The following is a 19,624-nucleotide window of genomic DNA, read 5'->3' on the forward strand; positions in this document are numbered from 1 at the left end:
GTTACCATGCTATGGCGTCTGCCAGGGCAATCCAGAGAAAAAGGGTGCGAAATATTGTCTGCTGTTGCTTTCACGGACGAAGGAATGAGTGACGACATTTACCCAGAATCACTCGTGACACTGTTTTTGCACCATCATGCATTGGGATCTCAACCCAGAATTCCAATGGGCAGGGGAGACTGCAGGAACTATGGGATAGCTACGGGATAGCTACCCACAGTGTAACGCTCCGGAAATCGATGCTAGCCTCGGTACATGGACACACGCCGCCGAATTATTGTGCTTTGTGTGGCCGCGTGCACTCGACTTTATACAATCTGTTTTACAAAACTGGTTTATGTAAAATCAGAATAATCCTGTAGTGTAGACGTACCCATAGTCAACTGTGTGTAAAAGGTGGCTGATCGAGGAGCATAAGGATGGACTACTACTTCAGAAGCAATCTGTGACTTGGGAGAAGGAGATGTGAGTTGTAGAAGGGGAAGGAAGAAGGGAAGGTAAGAGGAGGGGAGAGGGAGAAGACTCTTGTATTTTGTCAGTTTTCTCTTGGAAGAAATTGCCAAGAATCTGCATGGAGGGGGACGTGGAGGCAGTTGAAATTCTTGTTGTCTTCGCTTTATCTAGGTGTAATTATTTTCCTTAATATTCTTTTTAAACTATCACCTTCTCTGTGTAAGAAGGCGGACTTAGTCTAAGTCTATACCGCAAAGGAAAACTCGAGGCTGGCTCTTGCCAGCTGACTTGGGCTCACAGGGCTTGGGTCTTGGGGCTGTTTCATTTTCGTGTAGACTTCTGGGCTTGGGCTGGTGCATGAGCCCTGTGAGTCTGAATCGACTGGTATGGGCCAACCACAGGTTTTTCTTTCCTGTATAGACATACCCTTGCTGACTTGGGCTCAGGGTAAGGGACTGTTTAACTGTGGGGTAGATGTTCAGTCTCAGGCTGCAGCTCAAACTCTGGGACCGTCCCCCCTTGCAGGGTACTAGAGCTGGGCTTGAGCCCAAATATCCACATTCCAGTTAAATATCCCTGCATGCCAAAGTCAGCTGGCACAGGCCAACCGCGGGTTTTTAATTGTAGTGTAGACATACCCTTGGTGATTTCCTAATAATCATCAGGGAGTGTTAATGTTAAGTGCTTCTCCAAGGACGAAAGCACATTACCTTCTGCTCACCTAACTTCCATCAAAATGAACAAAAATATCAAGGTCATTCCCAAACTCATTTCCCCTTTTAGAAACAGGAGCGGTTACCATTAACTCTTCAGCCAACTTTTTGAGAAAATGCAGACGTTTATGGGAAACTACAAGTGGAATAATATAAAGAGTGAAAACTTCGACTAAAAACAGTGACATATTTATCACAAGTAGTAGCTTTCTGAATGTTTGGAATATGAAGGGTGAGATTCTGATCTATGATCTTATCAAAGCTGCCCAGAATCTTGCTTGTATGCAAAAGGCCTATAAAGAAGCTCCTTAAGCCGTTTTCCTCTTCCTTTGTGCACTTGTTCAGTGGTTGGCCCTAAAGATGTAGTATGATCGTGTTGACTGAGCACAGAACAAGGAATCTGAATTCTGTTCCCTGCTCTGCCGATGGTTTGTTATATAGCCTTAAGCAAGTCTCTTAATCTCTCTCCCACTGCTATCATAGCTGCAAAGTGAGAATAATTCTTAATCCTGAAACATACCATTGAGCTAGAAGTATGCTTATGAGCTTAGTTAAACATTAATTTGCACTGAACTCTGAATATATCAGGTATCAAAAGGCCTTGTCTATATTAGAGAAATTTGGACTGCTGGCATGCCTGTAACATACCCATGTGTCCACACAGATTTACTCACATTGGTTCACAGACAGTCACACACTTAGATTGCATTTCCTCTGATCAAGGCAAGTCACCATGTTGGGCTCCACTAATGTAATGCTAGCTGATTATGAAGCAAGTCTTGGAAGAAGCCATTGTATGAGCACTCTCTTCCATGTGGCTCATGGCAGATGTCTGGGCACTTGAGAGAATCTGAGAGACAAAATGGTTTTTGCAGCTGAAACTCTGTAATTTGGTACTTCCTTATCCCTGGAAAGTAGGGTATTGCTTGCTCTGAGAAACAGAGTAAGGAAAAAATAAAAACATTGAGGGTCCAATCTAGTATGGGCCAAGGTAACATCCACTCTGGCCAGACATGAAAACTTGTCTTTCAATGAACTAATCCCTGTCATTGGGCCTTTTCCATCTGTGGAGTCTGAGATACTATTGGACAGCATCTAAACACCCAGCATAAGGCTTGTAAGGATCTGAATGGAGGACACCATTAGGATGGTTGAGTCCAAGGCAAGGGATATTTCAAACCAAGAGGTGCTGGAGACCATGCTGGGATCACAGGACCTATTAAGAATTTCTGGAGTTGGCAGTGAAGATTGTTCAGGCGGAAGAGTACTCTGGAGATGAGGGGACTTCTGTATAAGGTATATGAACTTTGGTTTGTTCTGTTTTCATTGCCATAATTGTGAAACAGACAGATGCAGTCTCAAGTGAAAGCAGAAGTCACTCCTGCCATGCCCTCCAGCCTCTGCAAGTGTCCTCTCTGCCCTGATAGTGCTGCCACAGCACAGTGGCAGCTTTTTATGCCCTCCCCATTCATCCAGCTTTGCTCCACTAGATTCCAGCAGGTAGGCAGCTCTCGCTAACCTTCTTCCATTTGAGACTGAATGGGCTGTTTCAATTAAAGCCAAAGTTTCTGGGAACTAACAGTGGCTAGCTAAGTCATGCCACATGTCCATATGCAAAATTGTAGACCAGTAATTTTAAAAGTTAAACAATGAACTACAGACAATGTAGAAGAAGAACTTCATTGCAACAAGCTAGGGCATCTTAGCCCTAGCATGTACTTGCATTGTATCTGTTGTTTCATATGCCAGGCTAAGGTATCCGTTCAATTGGCTACCTAGCTGCAAATGCATTTCATTCTGCTTTTTGCTTAATTCATATCAAAATTTGGGTACAAGCTCATTGTTTGCACGCAATTAGAGCAGTTTGCTAACAGCCACAGTCAAGGGGCATGGAATCTCAGATCTTTTCTCCTCTTCCATTGTCCTCACTGCTGTTCATTAAGAACTGGTCAATATACAGTTTTTGTACTGCTATAACTGTCAGTTGCAGGTATGTTCTTTTTATATAGTTATATAACTATAACTCCTAATGTAGATACAGTTAGACTACTATAAAAGTGCTATACAAGTATAGTTTATTCCCATACGGGAACGGTAATAAACTACCCTGCTATATCTGCATCCACCCAAGGGGAGTTGTACTGCTTTTTAACTATACCAGAATTATTAAAGCAGCACAATTTTTGTGTGTAGACAAGGCAAAGCAGTATCCTAAAGTAGAGAATGTATTTTTAACTAACGGTTTTTGAAATCTGCAAATTTTTGCCAATTCAGACTATTGTATTTTACCATTCAGACCAGAAGATGATGCTAATATACCTGTGGCCCTATGGAGCCTTCTTATGTGTGTGTAATTTTGGAGCATGTCCTTAAATTATAATCCATGAGAATAACTCAAGTGTGACTTTATCCCTCTGTCCCCCTTGTTATTTGTTTTTGTTTTGTTTGCTGGAGACTTAACTATAAAGGTTTATATTGAGATGCCTGCAATAAATGTTTTAGTTCCTTTTGAAATATACCACACACCTATCAAACCACTTCCCTGCCACTACCACCTCACCTATGTGCAGTGGTCCCAGTAATCCAGCACCTCTTCCCAATGAGCCATATTATAAATGTTGTTAGTGTTGGTTTATGTCCCTATCATTTCAAATCCCAAGGCAGACTGTGCCATTAATGACCTAATGCATATTAAACCTCTCCTTCTCACTTCAGTGACTACTATTGCACCAAGAGCATCACAGAGCAGAAAAGGAACCAGGAATCCAGAAACACAAGTAGTTGAGTGCCTGACCATCCTCTGGGGAAGGAAAGTGAAAACGAGACCTTAATGTTTTGGTTTTGGTTTGGTTTTTTTAAGCACTACTCTTACCGAGTTTGAGGAGCTACATACCAACATTTTATTTTTTATTTTTAAGACAGCTGATTTAGCCAAGAGAACAGAGTATCAATGAATAAATATACATCATGATAGAGGAATGAAGCTGCAGGAGCAAGAGGTACATGAGGAGTTCCTGAAAGAATACTTGCAGGTGCAAAGGCAGCAAGCACTTTTATCCCACCAGTAGTCCCCTGCACTTGTTAAATATGCCATGGTACAGGAGAGCAGCAGCTTTTGTTGGGCTGCCACCTATACTCGTATGCTCCCTTCCATACATTCTCATAGCACTCCACTTGTGCCAGCAATCAAGACAAAGAGACCGGGAATCCCCAGCACATGACTTTCTTGACTCTGCAGTCTGCAAATATTTCATTGTTGCTTTTTGTATTTTCCGTGGCTGCTTTTTGCAGTTGTAGGCTTAATAAATTTGATTTGTGCCTTTTATTTCTGTGTTAAGTTTATCTATCAATCATCCTTCAATTTAACTTCTATACATCACCATTTCACTAGGCCCTAGCCTCCCTTATACAGACTCCTACATTTAAAAAACTGATGAAGAAAAGCATATTTACTATATAAGGTGAAATTCACCATTAACAAAATAAAAAAAAAAAATTAATATCAGCAAATACCAACAGTTAGTGTCATAGAACTGGAAGGGACCTTGAGAGGTCATCTAGTCTAGTCCCCTGCACTAAAGACAAGACTAAGTATTATCTAGACCATCCCTGACAGGTGTTTGTCCAAGCTGCTCTTAAAAATCCCCAGTGATGGAGATTCCACAACCTCCCTAGGCAATTTATTACAGTGATTAACCACCCTGACAGGAAGTTTTTCCTAATCTCCAACCTAAACTGCCTTTGCTGCAATTTAAGACCATTGCTTCTTGTCCTATCCTCAGAGGTTAAGGAGAACAATTTTTTTCCCTCTTCTTTGTAACAACCTTTTATGTACTTGAAAACTGTTTCCCTGTCCCGTATCAGTCTTCTCTTTTCCAGACTAAACAAACTCAGTTTTTTCAGTCTTCCCTCATAAGTCATGTTTTCTAGACCTTTAATCATTTCTGTTGCTCTTCTTTGGACTTTCTCCAGTTTGTCCACATCTTTTCTGAAATGTGGCGCCCAGAACTGGACACAATACTCCAGTTGAGGCATTATCAGCGTGGAAGAATTTCTTCTCGTTTCTTGCTTATAGTACTCCTGCTAATACATCCCAGAATGATGTTTGCTTTTTTTTTTTTTGCAACAGCGTTACACTGATGACTCATATTTAGCTTGTGATGCACTGTGACCTGCCAGATCCCTTTCCGCAGTACTCCTTCCTAAGCAGTCATTTCCCATTTTGTGTGTGTGCAACTGATTGTTCCTTCTTAAGTGGAGTACTTTGCATTTTATCCATATCAAATTTCATCCTATTTACTTCAGACCGTTTCTCCAGTTTGTCCAGATCATTTTGAATTTTAATCCTATCTTCCAAAGCACTTGCAACCCCTCCCAGCTTGGTATTGTCCACAGACTTTATAAGTGTACTCTGTGTGCCATTATCTAAATCATTGATGAAGATATTGAACAGAACCAATCCCTGCGGGACCCCACTCGTTATGCCCTTCCAGCATGACTGAACCACTGATAACTACTCTCTGGGAATGATTTTCCAATCAATTATTTCTGTCTTTCAGGTTCCATCATGTTCAGTCCCCTACATCCTCCCATGTATTGGCAAAATATGAGTCCAAAGCATCTCTGATCTGATTTGCATACCTATTTCAAACAACGTTTGTGTAAGTCTCAGCTTCAGGTTGTGCTTCCCAGCTATGTTTATAAGTGCTGGATGCTTTGAGGCCTCCTTACTGTATAGACTGTAAGCACTTCTGCCTGGCATTCACAGATGTGCAGAATACAACAAACAGATATTAAAAAACCCAAGTTGCCAGTTGTACTGTGTTTGCATGTTAGACACTGCCATTTTGTGCTGAGCCTTCCAAGTGCACAAGGATGGCCTTGTAATGAAAGCACTGAACTGGGAATCAGGAGATCTGGGTTCCAGCTCAGCCACAGGCTTTTTGTATGACCTTAAGCAGCCATTTAATCTCTCTTGTCTCAATTTTCCATTTGCGAAATGAGTATTATAATTTCTTACCTTTTATAGCAGTGTTGCAGGGTAAAATTGTTTGACAGCAATTCAGGCGTCCCGGTGATGTTCATATACATGCTTTATAAACCATCCTGCACCTGCTGGATGTGTAGTTGAACCAACTTCTGTCTGCATTGGGGTATGTCTTTGTGACCCAGGTAAGGGAGTGGGTTTGGAGGGTCACTGGAAAATCACTGTTAGGATAGGAATCCAGTTAATTTCAGTGATGTAGGAAAGGAATTGTGTCCTTCAGTCTGTTCCTGAAAAGTGCAGGGTTTTTAAAAATTCTTGCATGATATATATTGCCTTGCACCTCTGTTGAAGATCTAGGAACTAACTATAATGATCTAGTAAGATTTGCATCACCCAAGCCTTTCCCTTTAAAGTATTCCTGTTCTTGATGGAGTGGGCACAGAATGGACACTTTCTTTTCTTCTGTAACTGCAGCACAATTCAGGTGAACCAGTTACTCAGATCTCTCAATGATCTCAGACATATTTGCTAGTTCATAGATTCCATGTAGAGATCCATTGCAACAGCATACACCATGAACTTACCAAACCAAACTGATGACTGGGGTAATCACCCTGATTTTTCTGTGGTCAGCAGAGCTCTTTCTGGTGGTCTGATGCTACATTTGTAAGGACTTGCTCGACACAAAGGCACATAAAAGTTTTTGGTCTCTTTCGAAGATCTGTAGTCACTGCTGTTCATACCAGGTCTCAGACAACTCTTACCATCATTCTGTGTCAGGGATTAACTTAGTGCTCCACCTGGTTAGCTCCATCTTGAGGAACAGTTATTCCAAGGACCAGGAAACACCTGGAGAATCCTTCATAATCATATAGTATAAATTCCAATAATTGCTGATCTTCTTTGACTCTTACTTTATATGTTCGCAGTACAACTGACAAGACCTCTGCTAGGCAGCCTGAGATGATTCACTTTTGTGGAGCTTCAGCCAAAAAGAGCAAACTCTAACTATTTGCCCTGGCCTTCATTTTGAGGATATGTCTTCTCTATTGCTGAGTTTCTGATGGAGTTGACCATCTGCTTCCAGAATGCCTTTTAGAAATCTCTCATAAGCCACTGTTTCAGGGAGTTTCTCCAGGAACTGTGAGATAAGTGTACAGGAGACAGTTGAACTGCAATGGCTGAGTAGAGGACTGTGTGGACACAGGGCAGAATTGACCTCAGAACAGGATGGATGGTTTAGACGCCACTAGTCAGATGCCATTTACAGCACTGCAATCTTACTGGTTCAGCTGCCAGTGGTTCAACGGTCCAGTGTAGAGAGACCTAGAAATCAAAATTTGAAACTGATGTTACTTGCATTCAGATGCTAGTAAACAATCAGTCTGTTTATAGAGTTGGCAATAAAGTATACCGTTAACACACACAAACACTTCACAAATGCAATACTGGAATTTGGCATAGTATCTGCAAGTAAAAAGCTTATGTTCGTGCATCTAGTAAGTGCCGGAAGGAATAAGAAATGGGATAAAATATGATTCTTAGGCTTTCTGAGTGCCCAAGTCCCTTAAGTGCACTGGGAGTTTAAGTGCATTTGAAAATTTTACCCAAGGTCAATCATTTTCTTAGAGAAAGCCGCTAGTTAAAACTCTTCAGCTATGGCTGCATCTGTATAAAGCACTGTTTGGCTCTGTTTTGTTTGTGTTACAGTAGTTCCAGGAGAGGTCAAACAGATCACCTCCAAACCCCCATTCTCTAATTTGTTGTCACTCCATGTGTGATTGTGTGGAGGTGCAGGTTCTCAGTGAAACTTGTAATGGCAAAGGGATGAAACACCTACTGTGGGAGAAACGGGGGTTTGAATTTCACCTGACAAGATTTGTTTCTGGGTTGGTTGGTTGGTTTCCCCCCAGTTTTTTGGACACTGGAGTAGAGGAAGTGTAAACTCTCTTCCCCTATGACTTCACACACTGGTGGTGTCCAGCATTGTCCCCATTTCTTCCTCTGTTTTTCCTCCACCAGACATACTTGGTATTGGAAGAGGTGTGTGGGATCATACTTATAATTAGAGGGTTTAGGGAGCTGGAGATTGTGGGCTGGCTATGCCAGCAACAGCCAAGACTGATTGACTGAACATGCAGGCTGGGATGCAAGCACAGAATGTCCAGGAAAACAAATGAGATGCAGCTGTAAAATATCAGCTCTGCAGTTAACAAACTAGTCCATGCTGGAGGAGGAAAAAATAAGGAAATATATTTAAACTTCAGAGGGGGAAAAGGAGTTATGAGCAATGAGTAAAAGCAGTATCCAGACAGTGTCCCTGTTTAACTAAACATATATTATTAATGAGTTTGGTGGTGGCTAGCTAAGTACATGGAATAATTCTGCCTTCAGAGAATGTTATGGATGCTTAAAGCAAATCTGTTCAGGAAAATGGAAAAACAAACCAACTCCCATCCCCAATAGTTATTGCTAACTACAATTTTTGCCACTTTATTATTTGATAACTTTAAACATTAAATCAATATAAACTTATTACTAATTTATTTTTCTTTTGCAGTGCTCACTGGTTTTTAGCTGTCATCTGTTTTCCTGGTTTAGAAAAACCCAGATATGAACCAAATCCCCACTACCATGAAAGTGCACCAATGCAAATAAAAGCATCCTCTTCAGAGAGAGAGAACAGCACTCCATCTCCTTTGCCAAATGAATTGGATTCATCTTCACAAAGCTCTCCTTCCAAGTCTACAGTAAAGAGAACACTGAACAAAAAACTTCCTGTAGCTTTAACTGACACAAACAGGGAAATGGAGGACAGTGAGTCGCTATATTGTAGAAGAAGCCCTTGTAGGGGAAAAAGTGGAATTAAAAAGGTAAATCAAATAGACAGTGATTCAGAAGAACCTAGGACCGTGGAATCTGCACGTCGTAAACTTGATCATAGGACTGCCGACGAGAATGGCGTACAGAGTGAATACACAACTGCTGTACAACCTTTGGGTATGTACTTTTAAAAATCTATTTCGATTACTTTAGGATGAAAGATTGAGAGTTCATATTATCAGAAGAAAGGTATCTCAGCTGTGGAACCTTGGTTCTTCTCTCCTGTACGTATGTATTATTATACAATTTCACATACATTTTCTGCATTCAGTGCGCAAGATGGACAACTCAGGAAATGAGGCTATTTAAATTTTGTATCCTCTATCTATCAATGTATGGGCCTCTCCCCATACCTGCCTTACCACACATCATCTAATCCATGCATGAATAAAAGATTCATTTCCTCATGGGCTTTCTGAGGTATGTAACACTTTTAAGCATTCGTGTGAATGCTTCACAAAGATGAATCATTCTTTACCATTTCACAGACGGGCACATCCAGAAAGATGAAGGCCAGCATTTTCAAAAGAGTTCACTGATTTTTGGGCACCACAGTGATTGGCTGACCAATTTGACACCACAAACCTGACTTTATCTGAGACTCGTGTAGTGGCAGGAAACTGATTAAATGCACTGGGCCGGGCACTGTTGAACCAGAAATCTTTCTGGAGAGCCTTTGGCGCTAGTGCCTCAAAGACTTGTATTATGATTAGTCCTATTGACTTCAACTGGATTACTCTCAGTGAGCAAGTTCAGCACCTGCATAAATCTTTGCAGAATGGGGCCCTTGATCTTTCTGATAGTATTACAGAATGAGTGAATGGTGATAATGTAACAAACATTATGCAATTTAATTTTAGTAAAACTGTTAATATTATCATGAAATATTACTTTTAAAATAACGTAAATTGTCTTGGTTAAGAACATCTCAAAACATTCAGTTAGTTTCCAGAAATGGTAGTCATAAATGGGAATGTATTTGACTTGAGAGAGATGTCTAGTGAGGTAATACAGAGATCACGTTAGGTTTGATCTTTGTATGCAGTCTTAATTATGTGGATTAGGGAGTTCAACAGATTTATTTTTTCTAGGTTTCACCAGGAATATAAATTTGGTTATTCTAGGAATATAAATTTGGTTATTCTATAAATATACATATGTACAAAACTTCAAACTTCCATTAAAATTTGATTGTATAAAACTTCAGTGCACAATTGCTGCAGTCGTGTGGCTTTTTTCTGTTTCTTTCATTTCCTTTCCTTTCTGTTCCAAGCAAGAGACTCCCTCAGGTCTTCTGTCAGCATCATAGTGGAAAGGGAAGAGGAGGAAGAAGGAAACGTGTCAAAATGTATTACATATTTGATGCCTGTGAATTATTTCTTAAAGTTTGATTTAGACTTAAGTGCCTAATACACTTTTGAATATGGGACTTAAGTCATGTAGAGGTGTTTAAAAATTGTACCTATGTTGTCCAAATTTAAATTTTGAGAAGTTTTTTAGCTTGCTTATGCAAAATAGCTGCACCTTCGACCTAAAGGGAATAATATTTCAAAATGTTCTACTAGTGGTAAAATTATAACGGCTGGTGAATGTAGTGGCTGCTAAAGTTAAGACTTCAAAATAATTTCTAGAACCACCCCATCTTCATATGCTGGTAATTTCCCTAATTTTAGCCTTTGTGTTGTGTATTTGGTTGTTGTGGTAATGGAACCTTGTGTTGCTATGGCAACTGAGTCAGATTATTAGGGGATAGCCCAGCCTGTTTGGCTGGCTGGCTGGTTAGTTAGTTCTGTGTGTAGCAATAAATGGCTGCTCCAAGGTTTACAGCTCTCTGTGTCCCCAGTGATTTCTTCCTAAAGCTGTTGCCCCCAGGGATGTAACAACGTGGCCGTGAGGATGGGATCTCTGTGCTGCCCTAGCAACAGAAGGAAGTAGAAGTTAAGGTGCAAAAACAAACAAACAAACCTTGATTGCTGTTTGAAGGGGGTGAGAACTGGCTTGTTTGCTCTGACTGTGCAAACTGAAACTAAAATCATGGCTACACTTACAGGGCACTGAACTTTAGAGGAGGAACTATTGTGCCATGGATGTGTATTACTAGCCGTTTTGATCTTCTCTTGTTGCAATGAACATTAAGTAAGAGAAGACCTGGTGCCAAGAATTCTTAAGTCGTTGTGTAGGGGCTTAAGATGCCTGACTCTGCTTAGCTTATGCAGTTTACTACACCTGTTAAGCAGAGACCAATCGTGTGCCGTGACATTGTGGAAATCCTGGGGTCCCATTTTTCTCCAAAACCACTGGTAACTGCTGAAAGATATAGGTTCCACAAAAGAGACCAGAAAGAAGATGAAACAGTTGTACAATTTGTAGGAATTTTGAGAAAACTTGCAGAACACTGAATTTAAGGAGATACTAAATGACGCCCTATGTGACAGGTTAGTGTGTGGCCTGCACAGTGAAATTATACGGAAGCACCTATTGAGAGAGGCTCCATGGAACTGGCAAAAAGGAGGCGCAATCCATTGGTGCATCCACTAGGGTGCATAAAGTGTTGTAAGAACCTACCAACAAAACTGTGCGGAGTCAGGAGTGTTACCCCTGTGGTAAGCCGGGTCACCATGCATCAGAATGCTGATGTAAGGACCTGGTATGTCGACGCTGTGGCAAAAAGGGACACATTGACTGTGCCTGTAAACAAAAGAAAAAGAGCCCTGTGGTCTGGCCGACCAAAAAGGGAAATTTGCATACCCTAGAGCAGGCCCAGGATGACCAAGGAGACATCTCATCCCGAGAAGAAGAGCCACTCCATGTTTTGTCTTTGGCAATGGGTTCACATGAATACTGTGGAACCCCGTTGTTGGACGGCAAACCTATACGCATGGAACTGGACACCGGTGCAGCCGTCTCGCTAGTCTCTGAGACTGCGTATAAAGAAAAGCTACAGCATAAAGCAACAAAAACAGTTCTGAAGACATATATGGAGAAGCTGTGCCCATGTTGAGCACTACTGATGTTAAGGTGGAGCTCAATGGACAGGCTGCTAAATTGCTACTGTTTGTGGTGAGAGGTAATTACCCAGCCTTAATAGGTAGGTCTTGGCTTAGGAAGATCCAGCTGAATTGGGCAGAAGTGCACCGAGTGACTAAAGAAGAAACCGATCTGACCACTATACTGAGGAAACATGCTGCTGTTTTTGGAGAGGTTCTGGGAAGTATGAAGGGACTCACTGTGACACTGAATATTAAACCTGGCAGTCAGTCAGAATATCTGAAAGCCAGAACTGTGCCATATGCCATCAGGCCGAAAGTCGAAGCGGACCTGGAGCACCTGGTCAAAAATGAAGTCCTAATACCGGTTACCCATAGCTCATGGGCCACTCCTATCGTTCCAATAGTGAAGAAAGATGGCTCTCTCCGGATTTGCAGTGATTTTAAAGTCACTGTCAACCCAGTGTTATGTGCAGAGCAATACCCACTTCCCCACATTGATGACCTCTTCGCAGGCCTGGCTGGGGGACAAAAGTTCAGTAAGATTGATCTGAGTCGAGCATATTTACAGATGCACATTGATGAAAAGTCCCAAGAGCTGTTGACTGTTGTGACGCATAAGGGGCTTTATTGATACTGTCGCCTACCCTTCAGAATAACATCTGCTCCCACCGTGTTCCAGAGGGCTATAGACCAGATCTTGTGTGGCTTGTCAGGAGTCCAGTGCTATCTGGATGACATCCTGGTCGCTGGAAGGACTGAGGAGGATCACTTAAAGAATTTAGAGGCTACCCTACAAAGACTGGAAGAGTATGGCCTATGAGTTTGCAAAGACAAGTGTGAATTCTTCAAGCCCTCTGTTGAATATTTGGGACCCATCATTGATGCTACAGGTCTTTGTAAGGCCCCTGCCAAAGTTAAGGCTATTGTGGAGACTCCCTCTCCTCGAAATGTTAGCCAGCTTCGCTCGTTTCTAGGACTATTGAACTATTATGGAAAGTTTATCTTACAGTTAGCCACACTGCTAAAACCACTTCATGAACTCCTTGGGCACAAGAAGGCCTGGAAGTGGACTGAAGCCTGTGATGTTGCATTTAAGAAAGCTAAGGATGCACTGCTAAATTCTGAAGTTCTGATGCACTTTGATCCATCCTTACCCCTACAGTTGGCCTGCAATGCATCCCCTTATGGAGTGGGAGCAGTCGTGTCACACATTATGCCTTTGGGAGAAGAGAGACCTATTGCTTTTGCTTCACGCACTCTAAGCAAAGCGGAAACTAACTATGTCCAAATCGAACGTGAGGCATTAGGAATCATTTTCGGAATTCGGAAGTTTCATCAGTACCTGTTCAGATGAAAGTTTACTCTTCTCGCTGACCATCGACCCTTGACTTCAATTTTTGGACCCCACACAGGCATTCCTCCATTAGCCACTAGTTGTATGCAACAGTGGGTATTGTTGCTTTCCGCGCCTGCATATGAAATCAAATATAGGAAATCCACTCTGCACGGCAATTCGGATGGTCTCTCAAGGCTGCCGTTGCCAGTCACCTGTCGAGATATTGCCCAAAAGGAAATCTTTTACTTTGAACAAGTAGAAAATACAACTATTACCGCTATTCAGGTAAAGAAGGCAACTCGAGTTGACCCAATATTGTCCCCAGTTATGGACCTGATGATGCATGGAACATCTCGGCGAACTTCTCTGGTCTCACCTGACCTTGTTACCTACATGTCCAGGAGGACGGAGTTATCAATTCAATCTGGTTAGTTGCTGTGGGGCAGACGTGTCATTATCCCACTACCACTGAGATCACAGATGTTAGAACAGCTCCATTCCGGTCACTGTGGAATAGTGCTCATGAAGGAAATTGCCCGAAGCTATTTTTGGTGGCCTGGATTGGACAGTGCTATTGAAGAGAAGGCAAGAACTTGTATGTCATGTCAGGGTGTGAGGAATGCACTCCAGTGGGCACCCCTACATCCATGGGACTAGCCTGAAAAACCGTGGCAATGCATTCACGTTGACTTTGCTGGCCCCCTTGAAGGAAGCATGTTCTTGGTGGCAGTAGATGCCCATTCTAAATGGCTGGAAGTCTCTATAATGCAGTCTACTACTGCAGAGAGTACTGTCCAAAAACTCCGAGGACTCTTTAGTCGTTTCGGTCTGCCCAAACAACTTGTGAGTGACAACGGACCGCCGTTCGTCTCTCAGGAGTTTCAAAAGTTTATGAAGGCAAATGGGATACACCACATCACTTCAGCACCATATCATCCATCCACCAATGGATTAGCTGAAACATTTGTGCAGACAATGAAACAAGCCTTGAAATCGGCAAGGGGACAATTATCCATTCAAAAGTGTCTGGACAGCTTCTTACTATCCTACAGAAACACACCTCATGCTATGACCAAGGCATCCCCGGCCTTTCTAATGATGAGACGACAGCTGCGTACATGCTTTAATCTGCTGAAACCTTCTGAATCCCAACAAATTGTGCAACGTCAGCAGCAAGATCAAGTTATCAGGCGTGCACCCAGAGCAAAAGACCGGGACAGCCGGTTTTGGCTCGAAATTACACTTCTGAAGCTAAATGGGTCCCTGCCACTGTCATTGCTCAAACGGGACCTGTTTCCTCCACTGTACGGACTGCAGAGGATCTCACCTAACGCCCACATGTAGATCAGCTGCTGCCAGGTCATACCAGTCCTCAGGACACATCTTCAGTAGAGTTGCCTGACTTCACCACCTCCAGCGAGACACCGAATCAAGAGTCACCTGTTCCTGACTTTTCCCCTCCATTACTGCCAGTGGCAGAGAGAACCCTGTGCCCGGCATGAGCTGATACCCCATCCTCACCCCTTCACCCTACAAACCCTGAGCCCATTTTCAGGGCTGCGCCCAAGACACTTTCAGGTGCAACCACACCAGATATTGGCCATAATCCACCTAGAGACAGAAGGCCTCCTCAGCTGGATCTTTAGCTAGGGCGAACCCAGTTACGGGGCAAAATAATCCCCGGGGTTTAGCCGGGAATGGAGGCAGTCTACCCTCCTTCTCTAGTTAGTGTTTGTTTTATTTTGGGGACATTCTTAAGGGGGGAGGAATATGTTGTGTATTTGGTTGTCATGGTAATAGAATCTTGTGTTGCTATGGCAACTGAGTCAGATGATTAGGGGATAGTTCAGCCTGTTTGGCTGGCTGCTGGTTAGTTCTGTGTGTAGCAATAAATGGCTGCTCCAAGGTTTACAGCTTTCTGTGTCTCCAGTGATTTCTTCCTAAAGCTGTTGCCCCGAAGGATATAACACTTTGTGCCTGAAATTTTCCATGCTTGATGTCTGCCTCAAAGTGAAACTTTTTTGAAAAGTTAGACAAAATATATATCGTCAAGTGTCTGAGTTATGAAAGGGAGAAGAAAATGCAGTTTTCCCACTACTTTGTTAGTTGTGATTTATGAGGTGACTCACAGTTGTTAATCCTTTACGCTTTGAATTTGACATCCATAACATTTGTTACGTGCTTTGCCCAGTTGCTTTAATAATTCATAAGATGGTGGAATTACAGTAGAACCTGAGAGTTATGAACACCAGAGTTACGAACCTACCACTCAACCACACACCTCATTTGGAACTGGAAGTACATAATCAGGCAGCAGCAGAGACCAAAAAAAAACCAATTACAATACTGTGTTAAACTGCTAAAAACAAAATAAATAAAGGGAAAGCAGCATTTTTCTTTTGCAGAATAATGTTTCAAAGATGTATTAAATCAGTGTTCAGTTGTAAACTTTTGAAACAACAACTGTAATGTTTTGTTCAGAGTTATGAACATTTCAGAGTTATGAACATCCTCCATTCCTGAGGCATTTGTAACTCTGAGGTTCTGCTATATGTTCTAATATCCTTTTCCTCCTTACTCCCCAGGTATCTATGCCATAGAAAAGTCATATTTTAAACTATTAAGTTAACCCCCTAGAAACACCGGGCGTAGGTGAACAGCTATTTAAATGCATAGCTGTGTTTTCAGCTCCTGTTTTTCACCAGTCTTGTGATAGTCTCATTCAGTCATATTTCCAGCTTTAAGAAAAACACCATCAGCTTCCTTTTTTTTTTAAATGAAAGTTTCCAGTACTTTATCATACAGAAGTTTGAAAACATGAAACAAGTGTACTCCAAAGCCTCAGAAACAAGAAGACAAATAAAAAGAAACTCATATATATTTAACTTGTGTGTGTCTATATCTATATACAAAATGAGATTTTAAAACAAATCTCATTTATTTGAGGGCCTGTCCCATGACTTTTGAATGCATAGGGTTGGCAGCCATAGCATAGTGAAAAAACCTAGTTTTCTGAATTGCTCCAACTCAGTCATACCAAAATTTTTGTGTGTGTGCGCACGTGGGGGGAGGGGGCAGGTTCTGTAAAAATGTACCCCCACTTTCTGTTGCCGCTTTCATCTTTAAAATACCCATGTGGGTTAAGGGACTGAGTCCTGACCTGTACTCTCTAGGCAAATTACTTCAAAACTATGCCTTAATTAAGTCATGTGTAAAATAGGATCAGTAACGTTTTAACTCACCCTTGGCAAGTGCTTTGAATCCTACCAAAGAAAAGGGACTTTATATTTAAAGTATTACTGGTTTTGTTTTCATAGATGCAAGAAGTAAAGCACAGAAAGGTAACTCCCTTGTGTGGGGAAACATAGAGTACATTAGGCAAAGGTTTCATGGATAAGAACTGAGCTGTAATACTGTGATCAAGCAACAAGTCACATAATGGCTCTGCTTTCTCATCTGTAACACTGGTATATTTATTTACCTACTTCCCAAGGGCTCTGAGACTAGTGTTCGTAAAGTTCCTTTGGAAATGTAAAGCTTTCAGGAAGTAATTTACAACGCAGAATTTTGCTAGTGGCATAAACACACATAGCTTAGTTTCACTAGTCATCGTTTTGATCTAGGTCTAAAGATTTCAAATGCAAAACACTTTCTGAAATTCTATTTATGAGGAACACTTCACTTAGTCCATTATGAGGTTATAAAAATGATGATGTATTTGATTTTTAAATTTATGGCTATCTGTGTTTAATGCAGATGGCTTGCACAAAATCAGACTGAACTATAGCGAAGACTCCACTGATGGCAGTAAATTAAATGAAGATGAGCTTATAGATTTTTCTGAAGATCAAGATAACCAGGTAAAGAACTTAATAATGTTGTTTAAGTAATGTGTACTATTGTTCCCCTTCTGAAGAACAAAAATCAGATTGTGTGTGTGAAGAGTGTTTTTAAAAGCAGTATGCAATTTATGCAGTATGCAAATTATGTATTGTATGAAACCTAGATTTGACGTTTGTAAGGTTAGAACCTAGAGCATTTGTTACTCAGTATTAGAATTATACTTGCATTTTAACTCCTAGAAGATTAACAATATACTCTTTCATGAAATTGGCTCAGTAAGAGTCTGCTGTACAGATCATGCACTATGCTTCGTGCAGTTTTGCTTATTGACCATGGAGTATAATGATTTAGCTGAGGTTTTAAGAGACCAGTGACTATTACTTTCCCTCAGTTCCTCTGCTTCTGTCTTCATAGCAGGTCCTGGAACCATCCACTCTCTGTTCTTTAAATGCCATTCCTTGGCAATAGACAGACTTTGTATATGTATAGAATCATAGACTTTAAGGTCAGAAGGGACCATTATGATCATCTAGTCTGACCTCCTGCACAATGCACGCCACAGAATCTCACCCACCCACTCATGTATCAAACCTGTGTCTAAGCCAATGAAGTCCTCAAATCATGGTTTAAAGACTTCAAGGTGCAGAGAATCTTCCAGCAAGTGACCTGTACCCCACGCTGCAGAGGAAGGCAAAAAAAACCCAAGGCCTCTGCCAATCTGTCCTTCCTGACCCAAATGTGGCGATCAGCTAAACGCTGAGCATGTGGGCAAGACTCACCAGCCAGACACCCTGGAAAGAATTCTCTGTAGTAANGTGCGCACGTGGGGGGAGGGGGCAGGTTCTGTAAAAATGTACCCCCACTTTCTGTTGCCGCTTTCATCTTTAAAATACCCATGTGGGTTAAGGGACTGAGTCCTGACCTGTACTCTCTAGGCAAATTACTTCAAAACTATGCCTTAATTAAGTCATGTGTAAAATAGGATCAGTAACGTTTTAACTCACCCTTGGCAAGTGCTTTGAATCCTACCAAAGAAAAGGGACTTTAAATATAAAGTATTACTGGTTTTGTTTTCATAGATGCAAGAAGTAAAGCACAGAAAGGTAACTCCCTTGTGTGGGGAAACATAGAGTACATTAGGCAAAGGTTTCATGGATAAGAACTGAGCTGTAATACTGTGATCAAGCAACAAGTCACATAATGGCTCTGCTTTCTCATCTGTAACACTGGTATATTTATTTACCTACTTCCCAAGGGCTCTGAGACTAGTGTTCGTAAAGTTCCTTTGGAAATGTAAAGCTTTCAGGAAGTAATTTACAACGCAGAATTTTGCTAGTGGCATAAACACACATAGCTTAGTTTCACTAGTCATCGTTTTGATCTAGGTCTAAAGATTTCAAATGCAAAACACTTTCTGAAATTCTATTTATGAGGAACACTTCACTTAGTCCATTATGAGGTTATAAAAATGATGATGTATTTGATTTTTAAATTTATGGCTATCTGTGTTTAATGCAGATGGCTTGCACAAAATCAGACTGAACTATAGCGAAGACTCCACTGATGGCAGTAAATTAAATGAAGATGAGCTTATAGATTTTTCTGAAGATCAAGATAACCAGGTAAAGAACTTAATAATGTTGTTTAAGTAATGTGTACTATTGTTCCCCTTCTGAAGAACAAAAATCAGATTGTGTGTGTGAAGAGTGTTTTTAAAAGCAGTATGCAATTTATGCAGTATGCAAATTATATATTGTATGAAACCTAGATTTGACGTTTGTAAGGTTAGAACCTAGAGCATTTGTTACTCAGTATTAGAATTATACTTGCATTTTAACTCCTAGAAGATTAACAATATACTCTTTCATGAAATTGGCTCAGTAAGAGTCTGCTGTACAGATCATGCACTATGCTTCGTGCAGTTTTGCTTATTGACCATGGAGTATAATGATTTAGCTAAGGTTTTAAGAGACCAGTGACTATTACTTTCCCTCAGTTCCTCTGCTTCTGTCTTCATAGCAGGTCCTGGAACCATCCACTCTCTGTTCTTTAAATGCCATTCCTTGGCAATAGACAGACTTTGTATATGTATAGAATCATAGACTTTAAGGTCAGAAGGGACCATTATGATCATCTAGTCTGACCTCCTGCACAATGCACGCCACAGAATCTCACCCACCCACTCATGTATCAAACCTGTGTCTAAGCCAATGAAGTCCTCAAATCATGGTTTAAAGACTTCAAGGTGCAGAGAATCTTCCAGCAAGTGACCTGTACCCCACGCTGCAGAGGAAGGCAAAAAAAACCCAAGGCCTCTGCCAATCTGTCCTTCCTGACCCAAATGTGGCGATCAGCTAAACGCTGAGCATGTGGGCAAGACTCACCAGCCAGACACCCTGGAAAGAATTCTCTGTAGTAA

The 19,624-nt window shown here is 41.3% G+C and overlaps 1 protein-coding gene across 1 annotated transcript in view; it reads left to right on the forward strand.

The window, feature by feature from the left end:
- The window catches only part of SENP6 (SUMO specific peptidase 6), a 219,638-nt gene that overhangs the window by 178,493 nt on the left and 21,521 nt on the right, over positions 1 to 19,624 (forward strand). The window contains 2 exon segments of the mRNA XM_075064555.1: positions 8,714 to 9,153; positions 17,119 to 17,248. Of these exon segments, the coding sequence (XP_074920656.1) occupies positions 8,714 to 9,153; positions 17,119 to 17,248 (570 nt within the window).

This window comes from Chelonoidis abingdonii, chromosome 3 (genome assembly GCF_003597395.2).
Source record: "Chelonoidis abingdonii isolate Lonesome George chromosome 3, CheloAbing_2.0, whole genome shotgun sequence".
NCBI classification, from domain to species: Eukaryota; Metazoa; Chordata; order Testudines; family Testudinidae; genus Chelonoidis; species Chelonoidis abingdonii.